The sequence below is a fragment of the Euwallacea fornicatus genome, chromosome 11 (assembly GCF_040115645.1).
Source record: "Euwallacea fornicatus isolate EFF26 chromosome 11, ASM4011564v1, whole genome shotgun sequence".
NCBI lineage: Eukaryota > Metazoa > Arthropoda > Insecta > Coleoptera > Curculionidae > Euwallacea > Euwallacea fornicatus.
In genome coordinates this window covers 4,385,693-4,409,633 of record NC_089551.1, presented here as the reverse complement: position 1 = coordinate 4,409,633, position 23,941 = coordinate 4,385,693, and the positions used below count along the sequence as shown (strand labels likewise).

Genomic DNA, 23,941 nt, shown 5'->3' with positions numbered 1-23,941 from the left:
GTTTCGAAGGTACATCTCGCCTTTCTCGGGGGGTGGTGGTAGCAGGAGTTTTATTTTCCATCCCCCCTCTTCCTGCAAGGGCAGATCAGAGGCAGAACGGACACGGTGCCTGTTGACACCCCGTATATCACACGTGGTCCTGCGGTATTAAAATTGCGCGGCTTGGATTGATGGACTGTATCTGATTGCAGGGCAGGACCGGACTACCCTGGAGGGAGTAGCTAGGAAAGCTCTTAGAGTTTTCCGAAATGTATCTAAATTCAAGGCACATAAGGAGTCACTTCCAGAAAAAATAATTGAAAATTTTGCCGTATACATTAACTTATTTCTATTGCAGAAAATTAATCTGTTTTATACAGGGAGACTCTGAAGTGACTTTGCAACGCTTGACCAAAAGTTTCTTAATCAAAAATAAGGCGTTCTAAGCAAACTTACTTATATTGGACATTGCTTTGTTTTGAAGCTATAGGGTGCCATCGTTTTCAAATTAAAATAGTTTTTTTTTAAATGATTGCTCAGCGCTATTTTTGATTTTGGAACTAAGAGTTACTACAAAAATTGTCCTCTTTTGACGTAAGTGGGATTTTTTTTAATGCGTAGAAAAATTAAAAATAGCGCGTGATTCGTAAATGAAAATTAAAATTTTTGTTTTTCTCTGTACAAACGACTTTAATTTTTTTCTGTTGCAAGCTGACGTTGTTTGAAACATTTTGCTTCTAATAAAATGTTTGCCAGACATGCAATTCTTCTACAAAAAAAATATTTAGAATACTTTGCAATTCATCATTGTTGTGAAAACAGGGTTAAAAGAAACCGACAGGCTACTTTTCTGAAACAAATTTATTTATGCTTTCAGGAAAATGATCAACATTTGTTAAAAAAATCAAACTAAGTCGGTAGTTATTTAGAATTAGAACTTTTTTCGTGTTTTCTTTCGGACTAACCGACAATGATCAATTACAAGGTATCGTAAATAATTTTTTCGTAGAGAAAGTGTACATCTGGTGAATATTTCACGAGAGGCAAAAAGGTTTCAAAATAAAGCCAGCTAGTGGCCGTAAAAAAATTAAAGTTATTGGTACAGGGGCAACAAAGATACCATTTTTTGTAGTAACTGTTAACTGCCATATTAGTGAAAATTGATAAAAGGGTTCAGCAATTATTTCAAAGAAACATATTAATTTGAGAACTTTGGAGTCCTGTTGTAGCAAAATAAAGCAACATTGGAAAATAGCTAAGTTTGCCTCGAACGCCTCATTTTTGGTTAAGGAATTTTTGTTCAAGAGTCATTTAACGTACACACTGTATACTAATCGTTCATAGCTGCCAATGTTCTTGATGCATCAGTTACGCTAAATGAAATTTCAGTTTTTTGTTAAATGAGAAAAACTCTCTTAAGCCCGCCTCTGCTAAATTTACGCAGCTAGTGCATTTTTGCAAGATCAGGTTGCAAACCAAACTTGCCGCTCAATTCGGTCCGCCTTCACCCTTAATGCAGATCTAATATGAGCCGAACACTTGTTTGAGGGCGCAGCCCTGTGGCCGAGGGTGGGACGATCGGTTTAGAAACTATCACTTTGATTATTTAATTAACTTTCGCCTGATTTTTCAATCAAATCTTATACATATATATTTTTTTTCTTTTAGAAGTGCAATGCAGCAAATAAGTAAAATCACTTATAGGGACCCCTTTGTAATCAACTAGGTAGGTGCTGACGCAGTTTATTAAACATTCTACCCCTCCTCGTCCTACGCCAGACCGGACAACAACAAGAAATAATCGAAAAATGAAGTCCTGTATCATCGTAATCACCAACAAAAACATTTTAATAAAGACACAATGGGCCAATCAAAATGGAAAATCGCGATCTCGAGAGGTCAGCTAACCATGAAGATGTCCTTTTCGATAGGCATCCGCACAATCCCGAATCTGCACCTGTGGGTTTCCGGGTGTCCTATAAGGGCGGAATTCTACGATGGGATGATTAAATAGTTTAAAGCTGATTTGGTGAACAAGACAGTGGTGGAGCTTCGGATTGGCTTCATGGGATTTAAAGCAATTAAAAAACTTCTAAAAGATAGGTAAGTAGATAAACGCTCTAGGTAGGAACTCCAATAAAAGCCCATTTTTTAAATGTTTATATATCTTTTAATGGATCTTAAATTCGGAACCTAGATGTAATATACATAGACCTAAGAGCATTGTCATGATCTTATTCTATGTGAATCATTCTACCGTGCAGCTCTAAATTGTAACTTCCTTTGATATTTTAATAAATTATTAACTTAAAAATTCAAAAGCAGCATTAAATTCAAAAAATACTATCTTAGAAAATGATATTTTCTGTTCTATTTAATGCTGCTTTTGAATTTTGACAAAAATGTTAAAAAATTAACGGGGGGGCACTTCGAGATACACGGTACACAGCATTAGTAAGTTTGATGGCCAGCCACTGCGTTTCTGTGGAAATAAATGCGGCTCTGAGCATCTGTCACCCGTGAGCGGTGCCATTAGGTCCGGTACACACAGATCAATTGGCTTCTGAAGGAGTTTATGGGAACTGGCACGTGCCAGGGAACTGCGTCACGTGTGCTCAATGGCCGGAGGCCGTGCAAGGTGTCTGGCACGTGCCTGTTTCCAAAGACAAGTGGCCATTAATAAACGGTTACATTTAATGCTATGTGAATCAAGAATTGGTTTGTTTATTATTTTTTAATATTAATAATTTTTTAAAGGCAAATAAATTGGGCACAGCCTAAACAAAGGAACTTGCTGCTTTTTAATTCTCAAAGCAAACAGAATTAATTTATTGTAACAGGGAGTTTGAACTTTTGCAAGGGTGAAACGGAAACCCTCTTTTGAGTGTAAACAGCTTGCAATGTGTCCCCCTGTCACCTTGCCGAAATCCCTTTTAGGAATTAAGGATTAAGTCGATTATTGCACCCAGCGGTTTAGTAATTTGATAACGCGTCCGGTATAACTTTATAAAGTTGTTTTCGTTGACACATACATTTACAAATAACATGAATAACTTTGCGAAAATGACATGAAAACGTGGAGAATTATGATTACCTCAATAACACTAGTTTAGGTAATTTTCAGTATTATTATTGAACAAGGTTCAAATATAAATTGTACAGTGGGGCTCCAAATCTACCCCTCCCTGTGGCGTGAAGTGTGGCTAAATGAACATTTAATATGGGGGGGTGAATTTATCAGGCTTACAAAAGCATAAATTCGGCATTGTGTCTAGGAAATCCACCCCCAGAAACACTTGTTCATTGCTTTATAATAATAATTTTTTTACCAGAGGAGAACTTTTGCAAAGCTGCTGGCGACTGAAATAAATAAATAAATATCACTAAAATTCAAAAAATACCTAAATCACGAAAAACATAACATGTTCTCCTCAAGTAACTGTAACAGTCGTAGAATGTATTGCTCCCTGTAGTCCAAGAACCCATGCACCTGTCCAAGGTTCTTCAGCTTCAGTTCTTCAATATCTTTTTGGCACATATGCAGCTTGAACTCGAGGAGTTTCTTCGTGCTCATACGGACTATACTATCGAATTCTGTTGGATACTTATTGCTAAAAATATACGACGCGTAATTAGATATTCCCGGATGATAACATACAAACAGAATTGCTTTTAACACAAAGGACAGCCCATTCTGGTTCACATACACCTCATCTTCGTCAAACTCGTAGTTCTTAATGTACTTATATTGCCTTTCCTCTAAGGACATTTTCAGAATTTCTATAACTTCCCTCAAATTAATGCGCACAAAATCAAATACATTTCCTGGAATAAAGAACCCATACTCCATAAAGAGCTTCTCATTGCTGTGTGCACCGTAAGAGATGAAGAATTGCTGGTACTTCTTGAACCCGGTCATGGTGGTGAGTTGATAGAAATATTGGCCTCGGATGCTCACGATATTGGCCTTAGTCCTGGCCGTGTAGTGATGATTGAATAAATCCATGTAAGGGCAAAGGGCCAAGGAGGGATCATCCGATAACAGCGATTGATGAGAGTTGTCTTTGGACATTAAGAACGTAGGGTCTACGTACACAGCCCTAGTATTTACTAACACATAGGCCCATCTGAAACTTTGTGTGTCCAAAAGATAGTCAATGGATTTTCCGCAACACCTGCATGAAGCTCCTGGTCTAAAGGACACCTTCAGCATGTTCACGCATTCCTCAAAGCTGTTTCGTAGTCTCAATGCTTTCACCCTCAATTCTTCAGGATAAAACTCGATATCTTCTTGCTTGCAGGTCCATGGTAAAGTTGGTTCGGGGCAAGGTAGGCTATCGATATAGTTTTTCCACTCAGACTGAGTTCCTTTGTGCTTCTCCATAACCAAAAACAAAGTCAGCAAAGTTTGAATATTCAAAGACTTTTCTTCTACATTCAGATATTCTATCAGTTCAGATTTTCGGATGGTGTCAAAAGTAATCAGCAGATTGAGTGGTATCCGTACAAGCACGTCCAAGGGTCGTATGGATCGAGGAGAAGTGACTCCTCGGCCAGTTTCCAAGAAATTACGCAGCTGATAGTTGAAGGGGTTTAAGAAACTGTTACGTTTAAGCCATTTTTGAAGATTTATTGATGTGGGATTATGGCCGATATTCGGGTTTTGTTGTTGAGGAGGGTTTAAGCGATTTCTGGTTCTTTTTCGTTTGGTTCTGCCCATGACTGGAAGAAAAAGGAGGTGTTAATACAGCTGAAAACAAAAAGAAGGTCGCTTCTATGTTATATTTAAGAGTCACTCTACCCACTCTAAGTGGATTTGCACCTCGGTGCGAAATTGAAAAGTCATATGCCAAAAATTAAAATTATTAAAAATGACAGATTCCGATTATGTGTCACCACCCATAAACGCAAAGTTAATCAAAATTATGAATTAATAAATAATCATACATTAAAAGTAATATGAATAATTTTCTATGCATTAAATGAACTTCAATTAATTACCAGGAGAAATGATGCAATCTGCAAATTTTTTAATGAGGACCTGTTACATTTGCGAAAATTAGAAAACGAAAAAGACGGTTCTGCTTTGCTTATTCAATCGATATTAGTCTATAAAACAATGAAAAAAAACGATGGCACGGCATCTGAGGCTTTTTGCAAGTGAGTATATATTCCATACAAACCAATTTAGAATGGAACATAACAAAATGTTCAGAAATATTCTAAAAAGAGCATTACTTAGTTTTTTGCACTGATGAAAAAATAACCAAAAGAACGATAAAGAGAACCTTATAACAATAACAAAGCAACCGACAAGGACAAAACGCTTGACATTTCACCTTTTAAAGTAAAAACATAACCTTTAATTTGTGTTTACCTGCAAAAGTCACGTTATTTGCATGAAATTGCACAAAACTAGTCAAAACAATTCACTATTCCTTAAGTTTAATTAATAATGAGTTTAGTTAGGTAGTTTACAGCTACATTGCAGCAATTTTTGAGAAATTTAAGCAACTTTTTACGTGAAAACACCCATAAAATCCGCCAGCACAACTAGCTCCTTTCACCAACTAGAACTAACCTTAAATTTCCACGCGAAAATCAGGTTGTAAGCCTAAGAAAATTAGTTTTTGAGGCTCCACGTCAACATGGGAAGTGCTGATATTGATATGAGTAACTCCAATGGGTTGGAGTATTGCAAAGAATACCCTCGATTAAAGATTCTTCCTGCAAATGACCAAATCAAGGAGCTACAAACAATCTTACGAGATAGGTATTAACTCCTGAAACAACACAGTTCAGGCAAACAATTATGTCAGTTTACTTTAGGAACACTAGTCGTAGTGATTTTAAGTTTTATGCTGACCGACTGATTCGCCTAGTCATTGAAGAAAGCCTTAATCAGTTACCATTTACTGAATGCAATGTTATAACCCCTACAAATGCCACTTATAATGGTTTGTAATTCATTTGATTTAGTAGTGCAGTCCATTTAGTGTAATCCAATGCAATAATTGCATGGTTCAGGTTAGAAAATAGGTCTAATTACAAAAAAATAACTGAAAACATTAATTTAATAATAACAACATTCAGAATATATGTGGAAACCACTAACTTAAACTCTGAGTATATTTACAGGGTGTCACAAAGTGTTTAGCTCACTAAATGACTCTGTTCTCAGTGAAAAAAGGGAAATGCTGAATAGAGTTTTTGTACTAAAATCTAAAAAGAATTTAAAAATTCTATCAGTACAGGATCTTTTTTTTTTCAAATAAAATTTTTATATATTTTTAATATTAATGCTGCACTGATGTGTACAGACCAAGAAAAATTAAAATTTGAAAAAATATACAGTGAGTAATATTTGAAATATTTAACTACAAAGTTATTGGCTGGACATATGTATATATAAAATAGGTATATGTTTTGCTATAACTACAGAATCTCGGAGTGTAAATCTAACAAATTTTGATAAATCAAGTGATTTAGCTTTGTTTAATGTGTGTATCATTTTCATTGAGTGTTTGTATTTTCTAAAATATCCTCTGTACAGTTAATGTGGTGTTGTTCAGAGTAGAGCATGTTCGGTTTAAATGGATTTTCCCTCTAAGAAATCCTTTATGAATGATTTATATTATCTGTCAGGCCAAGATCAGATGACTGTCAGGTTAAATTGCAACCTTAAATTCGTATTGGTTGACCATGCATGCGAAATAAACTTCATGTTACAATGTTTGACCTGACAATGATCCGACCATGACCTGACTAATAATACAAATCATTCTTTATTTACACTGTCCCTGTGCACTTTGGTATTTATAGATACAGTTAGTCTTAGTTTCATTGCACATATCATTAACTCTTAATCGATTGCAAAATCGAGTTACCATTATTTCAATTATTTAACCATAATAATCCAAAACAACCACTAAATTTGTTGTTTAAAGGGCTTAAATATAAATCTGGAAACTGTGGGGTCTCGATAGTGAGATCTGGAGAGTCCATGGAGCAAGGTCTCAGGGATTGCTGTAGAAGCATCAGAATAGGAAAAATTCTAGTCGAATCTGATGCAGACACACATGAAGCTAAAGTGGTTTATGCTAGGTTTCCTGAAGACATTGCCCGTAGACATGTATACATCATTTATTGATGATTTAGGCCAACATTAATGTTTGTTTGTAGGTGTTGCTCATGTATCCTATTATGTCTACAGGTAATACTGTGAGCAAAGCTGTAAATGTCCTCAAAGAACATGGAGTTAAAGAGGAGTGTATAATATTGAGCAATTTATTTTGCACTCCACAAGCAGTCCAAACTATCCTGCAGTCTTATCCTCGGGTACGTGGCTGTTTTATAATATAAAAAAAGTCCAGAGTCATTAAAACATGTTGTAGATGAAAATTTTGACTTCTGAGGTCCATCCAGTGGCTCCAAATCATTTTGGACAAAAGTATTTCGGCACTGATTAAATATCTACCTTTTAAAGAGACTGGTTTTAGGTTGTTAGGTAATTTATATGTGCATAATTTGAATATGTGAGTTCTGTGAGATTTTACACATTGTCCCTGCCATTGAATTGTTCGATTCTCCAGTATTTGGGTCTGTTATATCATATTGACTTAAAGTTTACCCACAAAATAGTTACTTATTGTTTTTTTTTTACCAAAAAATTTGAGAGAGCGTGAAAGTCACATAATTGCGATTTTCTATAATTTTTCAATGGAAAAATAGTGATATTCAGCAAATGAATAGATTTTTCATTTTTGTATTCTAAACCTCACTCATTGTTATTACTATACAGCAAAGTAAATAGAGTATTCCGTATGGTACCATTAAATTATAAGGGGAATTTTACATCCCCTGCATGTAATAATTTTTTATGTAACAGTTATTGTTACTCTAACTAAATAGAAGTTCACTGTTGACAGAGTCTTATGAATAAATACTCTAAAAAAGTTTTCCCTGCCTTAATAGAAAGTAAACAATCAGAATTTACTTAGCCAATCCAACAATACATTCACTAATGTCTCATTAACGGTATTAAAAGAATCTTGTTTTAATAAACAATAGTATGTATGTATATTTCTGCCCAACAAATTTTACAATAAAGTAAACAATATACAATATAATTATTTTTTAGTAGGTAGGTATATCGTTTGTGGTGCAAAACCTTAGTTGCTTTTAAAATGTTATGTCGCATATTAGGTACTCTTGCTGATGCTGATAGTCTGTTGCCCTGAAATCGAGTCGAAATTAGCAAAATGCGGCATCAAAAACACCTGCGCGACCGCGACTAATCGCCCCCTTGAATTTGTTCCAATCACCGGCCCTATGTAGGGGTGGTTACCACCCCATATCGCTCACTTTATTAATATCATCCGGTGTTGCAGAAATAGAGATGCTGATATCATTTAAATTGAATTCTGAAGGGCGTTTTTGATTCATTGTTATGCAGATGCACAAATTAGGGTCTCTATTTTTAATTTAATATACCACTTACAAACCGCTATTGAACTTCAGGGATATCGCTCTTTAAAGTGTCGTGTTTGGTGCGCGCCCTAATTTCTTCCTGCAATCTCAAGTGGTCCTGCAGTATCATGTCTTCGACTGAAGGGCCTTCTTCTTCGGTTTCATCGGTTGAGGACTCCTTGTGTAAGGCTTTATAGATTTCAGCTCTATTTTCTAAAATCTCTCGGACGATATCGGACAGCACGTCCCTGCTGCACACCATATCCTGAACCTCTACAGCGACTTCCTGGATCAGCCATGGCATGAAGGATTCGCCGATGTCTGGAAAAGTGTTCCTAGAATATTTTTTGGGATGGGTAAGGGAGAGTTTGCCTTCTTTGGTGTGGTCCATCATGAACCCTTCAGACTCTAAGCCTTCGATAACTGAAGGAAGCAAGTCTGCCAGGTAGTCTTGTATTAACACGGATGCGGCGATTCTTTCATCCATTTCTTTTTGGGCTTTGCCGCTTTCTTCGCGCTCGACAAGCCTATTCTCTTTTTCTTTAACCAGTCTTTTTTCTCGTTCATCTAACCTACAAGTAAAATAAATTAGTTTAACGGGGATCTTGTCAATATATCTCTCTGACCTTAGACACTCAGCAGTTTGCGATCTCAACTCTAAGAACCGCCTCTGTTGTTCCCGCAGCGCAGCCAATTCCTCTTCCTCTAGTACCTCTATCAAGGCCTGTTCAATCGTTTTGCCCACCAGTACTTCCAAGATCGGCTGAACTTCCATGTCGAAGTCGAAGAGCTGCAATAAGGCGATTTAACTGTAGACTTGTTCTCGTTGCAAACCTTACATCTCCAGGATAAATCTGAGTCTCTACGTCGGCCCCAGTTTTAGCAGAAACGTAAAAGGGGGACACAGGTCTTTCGACGAATAAATCTGTTTGGGTGCACATTTCGGCTACGGGTGGGTTCACGTACAGTTCCTCCAGATAGGTTTCTGTTTGGATATTTTCATGCCTGCGCCCTTAAATTAGAAGAGAGAAATTTAGGGTCTGAAGTCATGAGGAACAGGTAAGTTACCAGGTACAGGCGGTGGTGAACCGAGTCGCAAATTAGATGATTTGATATGTTGATTTTTCGCTTTCCTTCTAGCCAAGGCTCTGCGTCGTGCTTCAGCCGCCCTTGCGGCCCCGGATTCTCCGTCACCCTATGTGATAAATTTTTATCAGAAGCCTTGATTGAGGTCAAGATCTCATAATATTTTGGAAACGATGCATCTGGCAGAAGAATCTTAAGATATATCTTTTCGAAGTTGATGTTTTCGAATTTATTGGAATTATTCGGGCTTCTTCACGATGTTTACACAGATCAAAATTGCAATTTTTTAAGTGAAAATGTGTTCCTGAATCAAGTTCTTTGCACAAGTTGCTGCACAAAGCAAAAACCACTGAGACTAATTTTGAGAAAAATACTATAAGTTTTTGAAAATATTTTGTAAAATGTTGTTTATATTTTGACACATGTAGAGTTATAGTTTAGTAAAATAAATATTTCTGAAATATTTAATTTTTTTTATTTGCCTTTTCTACATTCGTCTGTTCGAATAGCCAAATAATTTTTCCTCAAAAATGTAAGTTTGTGGCTAAAGCATATACGAAATTAACCATAACGGCATGTTTTTTTGTCCATTTTTGGACAGTTGCATGTCCGGCTTGCGTCACCCGAAGTAACTGACACATATACATGGTAACATCATCGTGGAGATATTTGAAGCAGCGATAGTACTCCGTAAATTAATACAAAATGCTATAGACCTATGATCAAAAACGCATTACTTTCGATATACGGGGTGGGAAAGCCACATTTTTCATACACATTTTCAATACTTTTTAGAACTTTGTTTTTATTTAGATCTATTTTTATTTTGAGAAATGTGATTAAATGGTATGTTTTGCTTGCAATAGTTCATAATTAAGCCAAATGATTACTCTTTTCTTTGTTTCCTTTACATTCTTAATTTGCATCCATAGATATTTTTGCAAATTCTACGAAAACGGTGAAAGATCCGAGAATACTGCGAGAAACCAAGAAATTAAGAGTTGAAGAATGGATTTAAATTTGGTATCGGAATTCATACCGAGTGTTTCAAAAAAGATGCAAAGCATAAAATAGTATGTGACCCAAAAAACACAACGCTGTGTATATGGTTACCGATGATTTTGACATTTTTTTTGTAGAAATTCTTAAAGAAACTTGGTGTACGAAATTGAAAAAAATGAACTTAAATGATACATGAGAAAAGTGGGGAAAATATGAAATTTTGTCACCTTGTATATTGAACATGGCGCGTTTTTGACCATATGTCTATAATAGTTTTGAAAAATAATTTGCAGAGTATTATAACCCTCCCACATATCTATTATGATATGTTATATCCTGTATGCAGTGTAAGAAAATCAGTGCTACAAAAATGTTAACATTTAATTCTGTATATCTTTAATAGAAGCAAGTTGCTTAAATTCATTTTTATGATACCATGTACCTCTGGATAGCATCACCAGACGTTTTTGACAGATTTATGATTAAAACACTATAAAAACGTTACGAGGGTTTTTCGAAAAGTGGTTTATTTTGGTATAAAATTTGACCATGTGAAAAACTCCACTTCATGAGGAATGGGAACTTGAATGAAATGTTTCGAAGCATTACCCTCCGAAATGCCCATATTATTATAGTGAAATTAACGGCATGTTTACCCTGTATAAGACCCAAAAGTTCAATTGCTAAAAAAAAGCGGACACCTGCCAATCAATTATGGAAGAACCACGTGCCAATGATTTAAATTGAATGATGCAGGCCGAAGTTACAGCTATTCAAAAGTGATAAAAAAAGTTCTAATATGTTTAAATTGACGCCCAGTATATTTATATGCAATGTTAGTGTCGTATAGCTATAGCTTTGACGTCAAACGATGAAAAATATAGTAATATGTCACTGTAAATCAACGTCGAATTTTACCGAATCTTGCCATTAGTTGCTTTTCCTTGTACGTTCACGATTAATATTGGAGAACCACAGGAATAATTTATGGCTTTTATAAACTGTTTCTTCATCAGCTGAGTCCTCTACGATATACAAGGTATAACATTTGATCATGGAAATATTTCAGGAAGCGGCAGTACGCTGCAAAATAATACAAAATATGCCAATAGACCTATGGCCAAAAACGCACCATTTTTGATATACACGGTGGCAAAGTTTGACATTTCTTAAGGACATTTTTAACAGTTTTTATACTTTTGTGATCATTTTGGTTTATTTTTAATTCAGACATTTGATTAAATTTTACGAACTGTTTCAGATAGATAATAACTAAGTCGGATGATTCTTTTCCTTATTTCTTATACGTTCTTAATTTCTATTGATAGATGTTTTTGCAAATTCTATGAAAACGGTAATAGATACGAAAATACTGTAAGACAGCACAAAGCTAAAGAATTGAAAAAGGAATCTAATATTGATGCCAGAATTCATAGAGGGTATTCCAAAAAAAGATCCAAAGCATAAAATAGTACATGACCCAAAAACACGAGTTTTATATTTTGTTGTAAAGGATTTAAAAGAAAATGGATAAAAGAAATTTTACAAATTTTACTCAACCATTCAGGTGAGAAACACAGAAAATATTAGAAAAAATTTGAAACTTTGCCCCTCTGTGTATAAAATATGGTTTTTCACTCTTCGGTTGTTAGCATATTTTTATTATTTTGTAGAGTATTACTGCTCCCTGAAATATTCCTATAATGATTTATTTCATCCTGTATTGAGGTTGGTAGATGTCTTTTTGAACACCGTGTATATATAGGGTGTTTCCTAACTACGTATAAAAAATTGAAAGGCGTAATCCTAGACTGATTTTGAGTCAAAAATGTCTAATAAACATATGTTCGCAAATGCTTTGTTTCCAAGATACAGGGTGTTGATTGAAAGACGTTGAAAAAGGTTTTAAAGGTTTCTAAAGGTTTGGTGGTATTTACTAATTTGATGAATGAATGATCTGAAGAAGACTTGTCTATGCTGTCCCAATAAACACTCTAGATCAACTTCAGGAACGTATAATTACCGGATGTGAAACGATACGCAACAAACCAGGAGTTTTCGAGAGAGTGAGACAATCATTAACAAGAAGGATGGAAGCCTGCATTATGAGTAATGGTGGTCGTTTTCAGCAATTTTCATAATTAATCATTAAAGCATTCCCCCAAAAAATTGTCTTTTCTAAAATTCAAACACCCAAATTGAGTCATTTTGGAAATAAAATCTCTTTTTCTTGTTACATTTCAACACCCTGTATATTGGAAACAAGGCATTTGCGGAAATATGTTTATTGGACATTTTTGACTCAAAATCAGTCGAAGATTACGCCTTTAAAGTTTTTAGACGTAGTTAGGAAACACCCATACAGGGTATATATACAAAGTGTTTCACAAACATATCGACTAACTTTCAGCGACTGTAGGGCTTAAAAAATATTTAGGTCGAATAAAGTTAGGTCCGAAATTGCTTCGCTTCCAAAACAGAGTGTTTAATTTTTTGTTCTTCAATTTTTTTTAGAAATATTTCAAAGACCATTTGGGATAAGGGCACAAAATTAGGAATACGCTATGGAGGGATAAATTTGCAGATACTGGAGTAGGCAGAATAGTTCTGCCCACACTAGTGGCGAAAGTGCGGCCATTCAAAGGGAAGTTTGTAATGAAAAAATGGTATGTCACTGACTTTTTTTAATACGAATATATTTTTTCACTATTCCATCAATTTTAGTATTTTGGTGCTCAAATATCTGTTTTTAATCGTTTACAATTGTTTTAAATATTTAAGATAGAATATAATTTCTCATTCGGGTGCCTAACAAAAGACCGGTATAGATTTCCAAGTGCTATTTTTTTTTAGTTGTTTAGAAATTAATTTTTAAAAATTTTTTGTTAGGAGACACATCACGATTTTTTGTATGAAAATAAACATGTATAAACCACGCCTCTCCGCGTAATAATACTCTTCTTCAAAAGTATGGTTCCGTTAAATTCTGAGGCATTTACATATGTAAAAACGATAGATTGCCGCATGGACAGCCCTGGTGTAAGTGGAAATATTCTGCATACTCCAGAACTTTTACATTTATCTCCCCATAGCGAGTCCCTAATTCAATGTGCTTATCCCAAACCGTTTATAAAATATTTTAAAAACGTTAAAAAAACAAAGAAATTAAACTTTCTGTATCTTGGGAACGAAGCGATTTCGGAGCTATCTTTATTCGATCTAAATATTTGTTTTTACGAGGTATGCATTCGCTGAAAGTGTGGCAGTATGTTTATGAAACATCCTATATAATGTTCTGTAGAGATAGCAATAGATCTGCCATAGATTATCAATCAGCTGGGCCTCAGATTTTAGGCTAATTTACTGTTAAGGAAAGGTACTTTTCATCGATCCGTTTAATGGTATCCTGTGGGTTGTGTTAATGCCCTCTTAAGCCGGCTTTATTTCGTCAAAAATAGAAGTGCAGTCAGAAAATCGGCACATTGTTTTAAAAAGCATAATTAGAGGTAAAAGTACTTACATCGTCTGTTGAGAGTAGTTTGGCATAAGCAAAATGGGGATTCCATTTGGGCTGCGGTAATAAATTAAGGCTACAATAAATTCATTTGCAAAATTACATAGAATTATTGGTGCAATTTAAAAATGGGCCGATTTTGTTTCTGGTTTGTAAGTCGTTGGGAATTGTGCCTTACCATATGCTGCGGTGCGAAATTGCTGCCCCGAAACACCCTCTTGTCGAACATAATGTTGCCGTAATTGGCTTCTCTGTAAAAAGTACGATTTATTATAGAAAGTGCATAGTTCTATGAATGAAATTGACAATTTCGGCTCTAGTATGAACTTACGGACTTATCTCACCCTCACTTCCCTTCAATCCCGCCACCCCCCCTGCAATCCTAGCGGCTGCAAGGGCGGCAGCGCATTTCTGCACGTGCACCATCTTAGCCGGGGACCTATTCAGTACCCTCGGCTGACTGGCGTACGTGAACAACTTCCTTCCCTCCTCTTTTTTGACATCCTCCTTCTGTGTTTTGTAGATCTCTTTAATTTCAATCGGCGGTTCCAGGAAGGTGCCCTTGGGCACGGTAGTCACAAACGGCTTTCTCGGCGGTTTATCCAGTTTTTTGCCTTTCTCTTCCCGTTGCAACCTCCTGAGTTTGGCATCTAAGGTCTTCGTGAACTTGGCGTGATCTAGTTGACCTTGCAGGTCTTCTATCCTGACCCCAGCTGTGCTGTTGTTGTGGTTCAATTGCCCGTGCGAGTTGCTGAACTTCCTTCTCAGCCCTTTATTTTTCTTGGGGGCATCCAAGTTACCCTGCGACTTGGCCAGAGCCTTCAGCTTGTTCTCTTCTAAGTTGGTTAAAACGCGACGGGTGGGGTGGACAATCAGGTTGGGCTTCACTTTGGGATCGCTGCCGAAAGGCTTGAATATGGTTTCTCCAATCACAGCCATGGAGGGAAGGTCGTCTTGGTTGAGCACTTTAAAAGCCACATCCTCGGTCTCGTCAGAGGACATGGGGAGAAGTTTCGGTATGAGTACCTCCATCATCAGGCGCTAGAGCTCATTGTTGCGAATCGGAAAGGGAAATGTTCTTGTTTAGGTTGGTTGGTTTAGTCGGTCGTTAATGCAGAGGGAGTGTAAAACGCGTAAAGAGTAATTTCAGAGGCGCATATTAATTTAATTCAGGGCCTGTAATTGAAATTGATTATTTTTCTTTTGCATCAGTATTGGCATTATCGTAGTTTTGAATAAAAAACTTGCGAGTCAAAGTCTATTAAGTTTCTTCATGGGTCAAACACCGCGACCCGTAAACGTGCATATTATGCGAGCATGATCGATATGCAAATATATATCTATTTCCGTAATTTATATTGTCAGAGGAGAATTTGCATTTGCAACGTGTCTTTTAGTACTCCAAATGATATTGCATTTTTTTGAATAATTGATGTCCGTTCAAGTTTTTCAAAAATACCTATTTTGTGTAGCTTCAATTATTGACCTATTTACGGGCATACGACATGAGACGCATTAAATGCACGTAGGGATAAAACATTCAGTACGATTTTCAACACACAACATGCAAACACAAATCGGATCAAAGTTGTCTTGATGTCCTTACATTTGATTAATTCTCCAGTTTACGACCTTACTGGTCAGATTAATAATTACTGACCGGTACAAAAATAGAAACACTGATTCGACCAACCAACCTAGGTAGTAAGTATTCAGAATCGAAATAACAACGGGGAGTAAAATTAGAAATTTTACCGATATTTCTACCGGTTAGAGTGGACGGTATTAAAGGAAACATAAGACGTCGCGACGCTCTTAGGCGAAACTGACCGTCGGTCAGCGGTCAGAAGCACCCCTGGCCCAGCAACTTTTGACGCATGACGATTATATTGTCGTTATACCCACATAAAGTGTATTTCAACTGCATTTGTCTAATTTTCGTATTGCAAAGATAAGAGCAAGAATTGTCGAGTAATATTTGGCCAATTAACTCCAGATTATTTCAGATTTTTTCGATTAATTTCTTTTGACCAAAACAACTTTTTGAAAAACTCTTTGGGTTTGCACACGTACTCAGGTCACATTAGGTCTATCTGATGATACCATACATAATTTATACTACTTTGGTTTAGACATTTCGGATTAGTCCGGATTCGTTTGGGGAGTTTTTTCGAAATTTTCTATTGCATTTGCCGCTTTGGAATTGTTAAATTAACTGAAATTTTGATGTATTCATAGTTTAATTATTTTAATCGATAGTAAGCTTTACAGGTTCTGACGAGAAAAAAGCGATACGGCATAATTTTTCATTATTTTCGATGTGTTATATCTCAGAAACTAGTCAACCTACATTTATAATCAAAAAAGGAACCCAAAGGTCTTCTACAGTAAGGTATGTGCTCCAATTTCGAATTAAAATAACTTTTTAGTGTTATATGGGACATAGAAAGATGCACTGTAAAAATACAAAATTTTAATCCGCTGCATTTTCAGCCCATTAAGTTCTCATTACAGTGTCCTTTATCGGCTTTAGTCGATATCTCGCGAAAAGCTTAACGTTTTTATGTTTCTTTTTTTAATCAGAAAATAGTTTCAAGGTGTATTCAAAAAGTATTCATTTTTTGCGCTAATTCAAATAAGATAAGTTAAATCTACGTGGAGTGGTAAGTTCGTGACATAGATCGTTTGTTGCAACTTTTCACGAATAAAAAAAAAAACGAAAAAACGCTACACATGTCCCTAGTAATCGATTGAAGCTATTAAAGGACATTACAATGAGAACTCAAGATTTATCGTAGATATCAAATGCACTGGGTTAAAATTGTACATTATCCCAGTTCATTTTTCTTTGCCCTGTGTCGCATTAAAATAATTGGTTGAATCAAAGATTGGCCTGAGTATGCACTTGACTCTAGAAGAAAAGGTCTTTCGCCTTGAACGCTTAGAAAATGACGAGAAGTTATGGCGACTTGACTTGAAGCTCATGAAAATTGTGTCATTTTTTGAGTTTGATGAGATTTCAAGTCGAGCCAAGTCGAGTCAGTTGTAACTGCAATGTACGGGGTGGTCTATGTAAAATGGTCCAGTGCTTCATCGCAAAAGTCGCAAGGTTTAGAAAGAAGTTTAATATAAAAGTTATTAAGTTTTTCATGAATTTTCAGTTTTTAATATTTTCGAAGTTACAGGGTAGCTAACAAAATCGTGGCGTGACAGAAATACATTTTTTTAAGTGGAATACTTCTTTTAATTTAATTTAAATTAGTATTTTCACTTAAATCATTTGAGAACTTGTTCAGTGCAAAACAAAGGGTTCGTCTATCAAGGCATATTGTAAATATTCGAGAGGTTTTATATAGAGTGTGAAAAAAATATATTTAAATTTTTCGCGTTTCAAGTACTTCAAACTCGATTGTTTTAAATGACGCACCCTTTATTTTTTTAATAAATTTTTCTTTTAAAATAATGATAAAAAATATATTTTGTAGTAAAATGACTTTTTGTCGTATAAATTTTTAAACAATTCAATTAATACCATCAGAATTTATTGAGAGTTTTAAAAAGCTTATTTTCCTTCAATGTTTATTTTATAATTTAATTCATTCAGAAGCTGCAAAAAAAATTTCAGACTGCGGAAAAACAAAAATTCTTATAGTTACAAGCAGAATCAGTATCTGTAACAAAATATAGAGTATTCCATTAAAAATAATGTTTTAGTCATGTCACGGTTTTCTGAACCACCCCGTACCTTGAAAAATATTTTTAAAAACCCGTCAAAACAGTAACAATTTTATATTAAACTTTTTTCTAAACCCTACTGTTTTTGAAATAAAGTAGTGCATCATTTTGCATGGATCATCCTGTATACGATACACTACAACTTACTTAGTAAAATTTATATAAGGAAACCGGGCTAGATTACTTATTTTTCTTGATAGCTATGTATTAGCTCTGATTTGTTTTCTATTGATTCCCTAATGAACTCAGATATATGTCGCCAGATATCAAAAAATGCCATACGATTACATTAATTTATTGTTCAGTTCTGTTGCCCTATTTTGACTCTTGGAATGATTGATTCCCTATCGATTAAATTTAAATAAATTACACGCTAAATTCTTTATTACGATCCTCTAATGTCCAATCGTGCAACATGACCGTCATTAGAAAATGTGTGTCTCGTCTGTAAGTGGGGCCTCTATGAATTTCTAATATTACAGAGGTCGTTCACTTTGAGTTCACAGACTCATTTACTGACCCCGCGGGTGCAAGTCCCTCGAGTCCGAGCAGGTACCCAAAAGTACCGGTACCCAAACGTTGTTTTTGTTCTATTTAGACACCTAATAACAGTAATTCGACATTAATTATAACAACAGTAATTCTAATTTTTCTAGATTACGTCAAAAGTAATGGGCCAGAACGGGGATCAATACTGCTTTTACCCAAATAAAGGTGAATGTACGTACACCGGCTTTGCTGAACCTCTTGGCTGAAGGTCAGAATAATTGTTAGTCCCAGGGCCTGGACATTAAAAGAACACGCTATTCTTGGACGTTACATTAGCATACATTATGTGCAATTTACATGGATGTCAAGCCATTACCAAGAGGAAACTTTTGAGGGGGTCGTCTTCGCTGTGTTATGGGTTATAATCATGGATCCATGTCCCATAGAATGGGCGCAGTCCTTGTTTGTTGATTTGTGATTCATGTAGTTTGTCCTAGACGATACAACCGGGAAAGTCCGAGTTTTCATGCTTCTCGCCAGACTTGAGGTCCGTCACGCAACGTCTTTTGAACCGCAAACCGAATTAGAAAAAGTCCCATTGATCCATGAGGTGGAAAGTCGTTGCGTGACCCCTTCGACTGTTAATTATTGGTCTAATTTCATGATTATTGTTTTCAGGCACTGACCAACGGTCTTGACCGAACCAGGTGGGGGTACGTCAATCACATCATTATTCCCTATTATCCCAAATAGCCAGTTAATGGCTTAGGATGGGCGGTTTGGATTTTCTCCGAATTAATTCATGGAAATAACGTGTTCTTTTTGCCATCGTTCAACTTCCGAGAATTCCTTTTTTTCCTTCTCGAATATGAATAAAACATTTTCCTTTTGCAACGCTATAACCAGATGACCTTCTGATAAGCCCTCCTGCCATTACCTTTGACCGTGACTTTGAGATTTGCTTAATGTGAAATTACTGGGCCAACATTTAAAAACCACCCCTTCCCCCTACCCAAATTTCCCGCGGTCCCCCTTTCAATGCTTACCCCCAAACCATCTTCTTATTGTTGAGCAAAGCCCTTGGAGAACTGGAAAAAGTGTATTCAGTGTTGAGGCGCGTTTTGCTGTTCTGCTGTGACAGATCGTCATTAAGATTGACCTCGACGTTAGAAGTTTGGTGGGTTTTGGCACTGGGGTTGATGGGCGGTTTTTTGGACGCGGCCGATTTCTCGCCCATGGTCATGTTTGCCGCTTCTTCTACCTTGAATCGCAGTGAACTGCACTATTGGGCCTTCTGAATCAATATACTACATAATACGAGTATACATTACCTAAAAAGGGTCACTAATATAACGCGAAACGAAACGTCTCAATCTCGTCATTCTCGACACGTTTTTCTGGTCCGCGTGCGGCTGAAGAACAGGCGAAGAGTTCGGTCAAACTTTGGGTCAAAGTTAGGTCCATGTTTACACTTTTTGTTTACGAAAACCAATCAAAAGATCATCGAAAACGGCGGAGGACTTTTGTTACACATTTCGAGGCAAAACCAACGCGGTTGTTGACGTTACCATGGTGGCAAAATGGTATAGGGATCATTGTTGTAGGACAATGACGTCAGTGTTATGACGCGACGGGCATTTTTATGGGCAAATCAAGCCAACCGTAATGTAATACTGTAGTAAATAGTTTTGAGTAGCGAATTACAATTAAGGCCAAAGTGCCTCTATTGGGGCAAACCAAAAGTTTCTGCGTTTTTTGTGTTGTTTCAGTTTGTGCGATTTCTTGAAGTCAACAAACTTATTTTATACAACACTTGTAAAAAGTATTGCAACACGTTTAAAATTTTCATAAACTCGACATTTAAACAAAATGCTTAATTAAATATAATAAAAAAAAAAAATTATGTATTATTTTGGATGTTCAAGTTTTTCACCCCTATCCAGCTGCCCCCACTAACTTTTTAGTTTCAAATTTAAAGGTGCTCACTATAGTATATCAAATAAAAGGTAATTCAATGAGCGATACTACGGTATACTCAGAACTAAACTTGAATTTACAGTTTCCTTAAGAAAAAAAAAATAGAACGAAGTTTATACCTAAAAATATTAAAAGTTTTAATCTTTGCTTCATATACGACTTTTTAGTTACCGTTTTCGCGTTGTCATTTTAACTCTTGTTATTCTGTTTTGGTAAGTAAAATTCATTTAAAATGTTTAAATGTTATATTTTTATAAACAATTATAAAAACTAAAATTCTGAAAACTAATTTAATTAATATTTTATCATAGTTTGTTGTTGTAGTATATCTTAAATTTTTGTGTTTTCCATGGCCATCATGGTAAAAATATTAAATTGAGCTTATTTTGGTAATTTCGAGTGCGGGCAAAAAGATAACGATACGGCAAAGTATAACAATGAAATCAGGGAAAAAGCTATTTAATGCATTCAGAGCCAAATATGATTACAATTAAAAAAAAGTTTGTGTCAAGTCTGGAAAATCAAGGTCCATCTGGAAATTTTTGTTAATACCAGTGAATTCTCCATAAAAACATCTCCCAAAAGAAACTAACAACTAACATCTAATTTTAATAGGTTTTGAGATGTTTGATTTAAAGATTTAGGCAATTTTCACTTTTTTTTTTCAAATATTTCATAAATCTAACGTATTTTGTCTAGTTTAAAACCGACATCCTATTACCTATGAAGTTCTGCCCAATTTTTCCCATTTACCCGATTTTTTACGTCATCAAATGAAAAAGTCACCTATACCGAGAAATAGATTATGGCCGCCCTGTATAGATAATCCATTCGTATTTCACTTTGAAAGAGAGCGAGGAAATTACAATAAGACGTAGAAATGCCAAATGGCCTTCAGATATCATAGAATTCATTAGTAGTTGAATTCAGTTTGTCAGGCATCTACCAGAGTTAGAATATAATAATAATTGATCGTTTATCTGAAAAGCAAAGAAATGAATTGAATTAGTTTGAAACTTGATAATGTTTTGTTTTTGTAAAATTCACTTTGGAAATAGTAATAAATAAGCGCACAAATTTTTGGTTCATCCTAATATTTTCTGAGTATTCAGATCCAGTTCCTCATCTGAGATCCGTACGACTGTTCTGTGCATCTTCAATCTTGAATGGCCACCTTTTAAAATTGGGGACAAGTAAATAAATAAATAATTTAATTTTCTTTAATAAATAATTGTAATCATCAATCAAACTATTCAGACAAATTTCATATTCTTTACATCTAAGGAGTTAAATACTCAATAATACATATGATTTTACACAACATAAGTAACCATTCACCAAAATTACCCCATTTCTTTTTTATTTACTTTTACGTAAGATTTACCGGTTAAGAAATATACAGGGCGGGCAATTCCCAATTTTATTATACGTCCAGTGTGTCCCCGGATAAATGAAGAGACTCTTGTGCAAGGTCAAAAGTTCTCGATTTAAAGTTGCATTTCCTGGGGTTCAACACTCTTTGCTCAAGTATGCTCAAAAATGTTTACTTGTTATTGTGTTCCTAATATTGATTGTATCTTAAAGTTTTTTGTATTGATATTTTTTGTGTTTATTTTTAGTGTCGTGAAGAGTCATGGGACTAATTCCCGGTTATGGCCAAACCCACCCTACAATTAGCGCATTTTGAGGAATCGTTCAGCAACGCAATTGAGGTACTGTTTTTTTTTTTAATTTCCTACAATTGTTTATACATATTCGCCTTCGATTTTATGTTGCATGCTGCTCTTAGTTGATTTCTTCAATTTCATCATTGGTTAATACAAAAATTACAGTGATGAGGTATAAAGTAAAATTGAGAGTATTAGTTAAAACTTCCTTCTCGTTTCAAACGCTGATATTACATGACGCTCATAATCACGAGTAAAATCACATTTATTAAGGCACGTTTGTGGCATCAACGTAAAAAAGGAAATAATCCAAGTATCGATATGAGTGAAATCGGCCTATTTTTGCTCCAGAAACTAATTACTCTCTATTCTCCATTTTTTCTGAGTCACCCTGTACATTCAAACTGAAGCTGTACAAAGTTTTTTTATGCAGCGTATGTAAAAAGTATTGCAACACAACTTTCATAAGTCAGTTTAAAAAAATTGCTTAAACACGTATAATTTTATATAAAAAAGTATTTTATGCATTATTTTCAATGTTAAAATTTTCCGTCCCTATCCAGCTACCCCTACTAACATTTTTTTTTCAAATGAAAAGGAATCGATTGTAGTATATCAAATAAAAGGTGATTCAATAAGGAATAAAAGGATATAGGATATATTGAGAACTAAAATTGAATCTGGTTTCCTTAAAAAAAAAAAAATTACAACAAAGTTCATATCCTAAAAAGATTAAAACTTTTAATCTTGGTTTCCTAGATAGCCAATCCGTTCTTATTTCGCTTTGAAAGAGGGTGAGAAAACGACAATAAGACGTAGAAATTTCAAATCGTCCTCAATGTATGCAAATTTCTAGATACAGAATATTTTGGGGTTTAAAGAATTGATTAATAGTTCAAATCAGTTTTTAGGCGTCTACCAAAGTTAGAATATTAAAAAAAATTGATCGTTTATCTGAGAAGCAAAGAATTGAAATTTAAATTTTTTTGGGGTATGGAGATCGCAAAAATTTATGAAGAGGTGTGCCTCCTATTTAGTGAGAAATATACAGACTGATCTATTGAGAAAAGTGCAGTTTGTCGGTTAGTAAAAGATGATAAACTAAATACAATCAAAGATATCAACAAACTGGAAGTGTGAAAGCTGTTCCAAAATGTGGAAGACCTCGAAGAGTAACTGGTGGGGATAAAGCACTACATATTCTTTTATCTATCGACAAAAACTCTATAAAGTCTACCAGCAAACTTGCTAATCAATTCGATGTATCTGCATAGTTTTTCAAAACTATAAAAATGTCATCTATATAAAACTTCCCTTACCCAAGAGTTGACGCCAGAAGATTTTGATTCCAGAATAGAATTTCGTCAATTGATGCAAGAACAAGGCATTCAGAATGACAGGTTATTTTCTAGAATGTTATTTTCGCATGAAGGAAGGTTTTGTTTAAACGGAGCTATTCATCAACATAATTGTCGCCACTGGTCTACGGACAATCCTCATTGGATGCAGACTCTGTATATGCAACATCCGTAAAAATTCATTGTATGGTTGGGGATAATCAGCTACCAGTCCATCCGACCATATTGCATAGAGGGAATCTTAAGCATCGCATCATACTTGCACTTATTGCAAAACGAAATAGTTCCAGCAATCACCGCAATTTTTCTTCGAGAACACGAGGAACAGGTACCTGATAATATTTGGTTGCACCAAGATAGTGCACTATCACATTGCTACTATGGCTGTGAGCGTGAATCTTGACGAGATTCTTCCTGGGCGACGGATCAGTAAAAGAGATGAAATAGAATGTCCGCCTTGATCTCCAGATTTTATGCCCCTTGATTTCTTTTTGCGGAGTTACTTAAAAGGTTTCGTTTGCAAAAATAAGCCACAAAATTTAGATGATTTATGTTTTAGAATTCAAACAGAATTAGAATTAATAACAAAAGCAAAGCTGGATAATTCGCAGAACGGCTGAGTCATTGCCAAATTGTTACTACAGCCCAATTCCAACATTTATTGC

General features: G+C 35.3%; 3 protein-coding genes across 15 annotated transcripts; 1 reads left to right on the top strand and 2 right to left on the bottom strand.

Moving 5' to 3' along the window:
• Nucleotides 1-2,126: 2,126 nt before the first annotated feature.
• LOC136342275 (SET domain-containing protein 4) lies at nt 2,127-5,497 on the bottom strand. Of its 2 annotated transcripts, none has more exons than XM_066287928.1 (2): nt 5,357-5,497; nt 2,127-4,701 (listed from the first exon to the last, which is right to left on the bottom strand). In XM_066287928.1, the coding sequence occupies exon 2, from the start codon at nt 4,697-4,699 to the stop codon at nt 3,386-3,388; it is 1,314 nt and encodes a 437-aa protein (XP_066144025.1). In that variant the 5' UTR covers nt 4,700-4,701; nt 5,357-5,497; the 3' UTR covers nt 2,127-3,385. The 2 variants fall into 2 exon arrangements, with proteins under 2 accessions (XP_066144025.1, XP_066144026.1); XM_066287929.1 differs by lacking the exon at nt 5,357-5,497 and adding an exon at nt 4,981-5,104.
• Nucleotides 5,001-9,997, top strand: kri (krishah). Of its 4 annotated transcripts, none has more exons than XM_066287932.1 (6): nt 5,001-5,139; nt 5,607-5,752; nt 5,809-5,936; nt 6,927-7,111; nt 7,162-7,317; nt 7,374-9,997. In XM_066287932.1, the coding sequence occupies exons 2-6, from the start codon at nt 5,628-5,630 to the stop codon at nt 7,446-7,448; spliced, it is 669 nt and encodes a 222-aa protein (XP_066144029.1). In that variant the 5' UTR covers nt 5,001-5,139; nt 5,607-5,627; the 3' UTR covers nt 7,449-9,997. The 4 variants fall into 4 exon arrangements, 3 of the variants coding, with proteins under 3 accessions (XP_066144029.1, XP_066144030.1, XP_066144028.1); XM_066287933.1 differs by having other exon boundaries at nt 5,799-5,936; XR_010732617.1 differs by lacking the exon at nt 5,001-5,139 and having other exon boundaries at nt 5,159-5,752; nt 7,374-9,507; nt 9,589-9,997.
• Nucleotides 8,031-16,630, bottom strand: Rsph3 (Radial spoke head protein 3). Of its 9 annotated transcripts, XM_066287924.1 has the most exons (8): nt 14,382-16,608; nt 14,229-14,301; nt 14,057-14,107; nt 9,517-9,643; nt 9,288-9,460; nt 9,075-9,238; nt 8,821-9,020; nt 8,031-8,769 (listed from the first exon to the last, which is right to left on the bottom strand). In XM_066287924.1, the coding sequence occupies exons 1-8, from the start codon at nt 15,083-15,085 to the stop codon at nt 8,486-8,488; spliced, it is 1,776 nt and encodes a 591-aa protein (XP_066144021.1). In that variant the 5' UTR covers nt 15,086-16,608; the 3' UTR covers nt 8,031-8,485. The 9 variants fall into 9 exon arrangements, with proteins under 9 accessions (XP_066144021.1, XP_066144017.1, XP_066144015.1 ...); XM_066287920.1 differs by having other exon boundaries at nt 8,821-9,238; nt 14,382-16,630; XM_066287918.1 differs by having other exon boundaries at nt 8,031-8,215; nt 8,480-9,238; nt 14,382-16,629.
• Between the last annotated feature and the right edge of the window lie 7,311 nt (nt 16,631-23,941).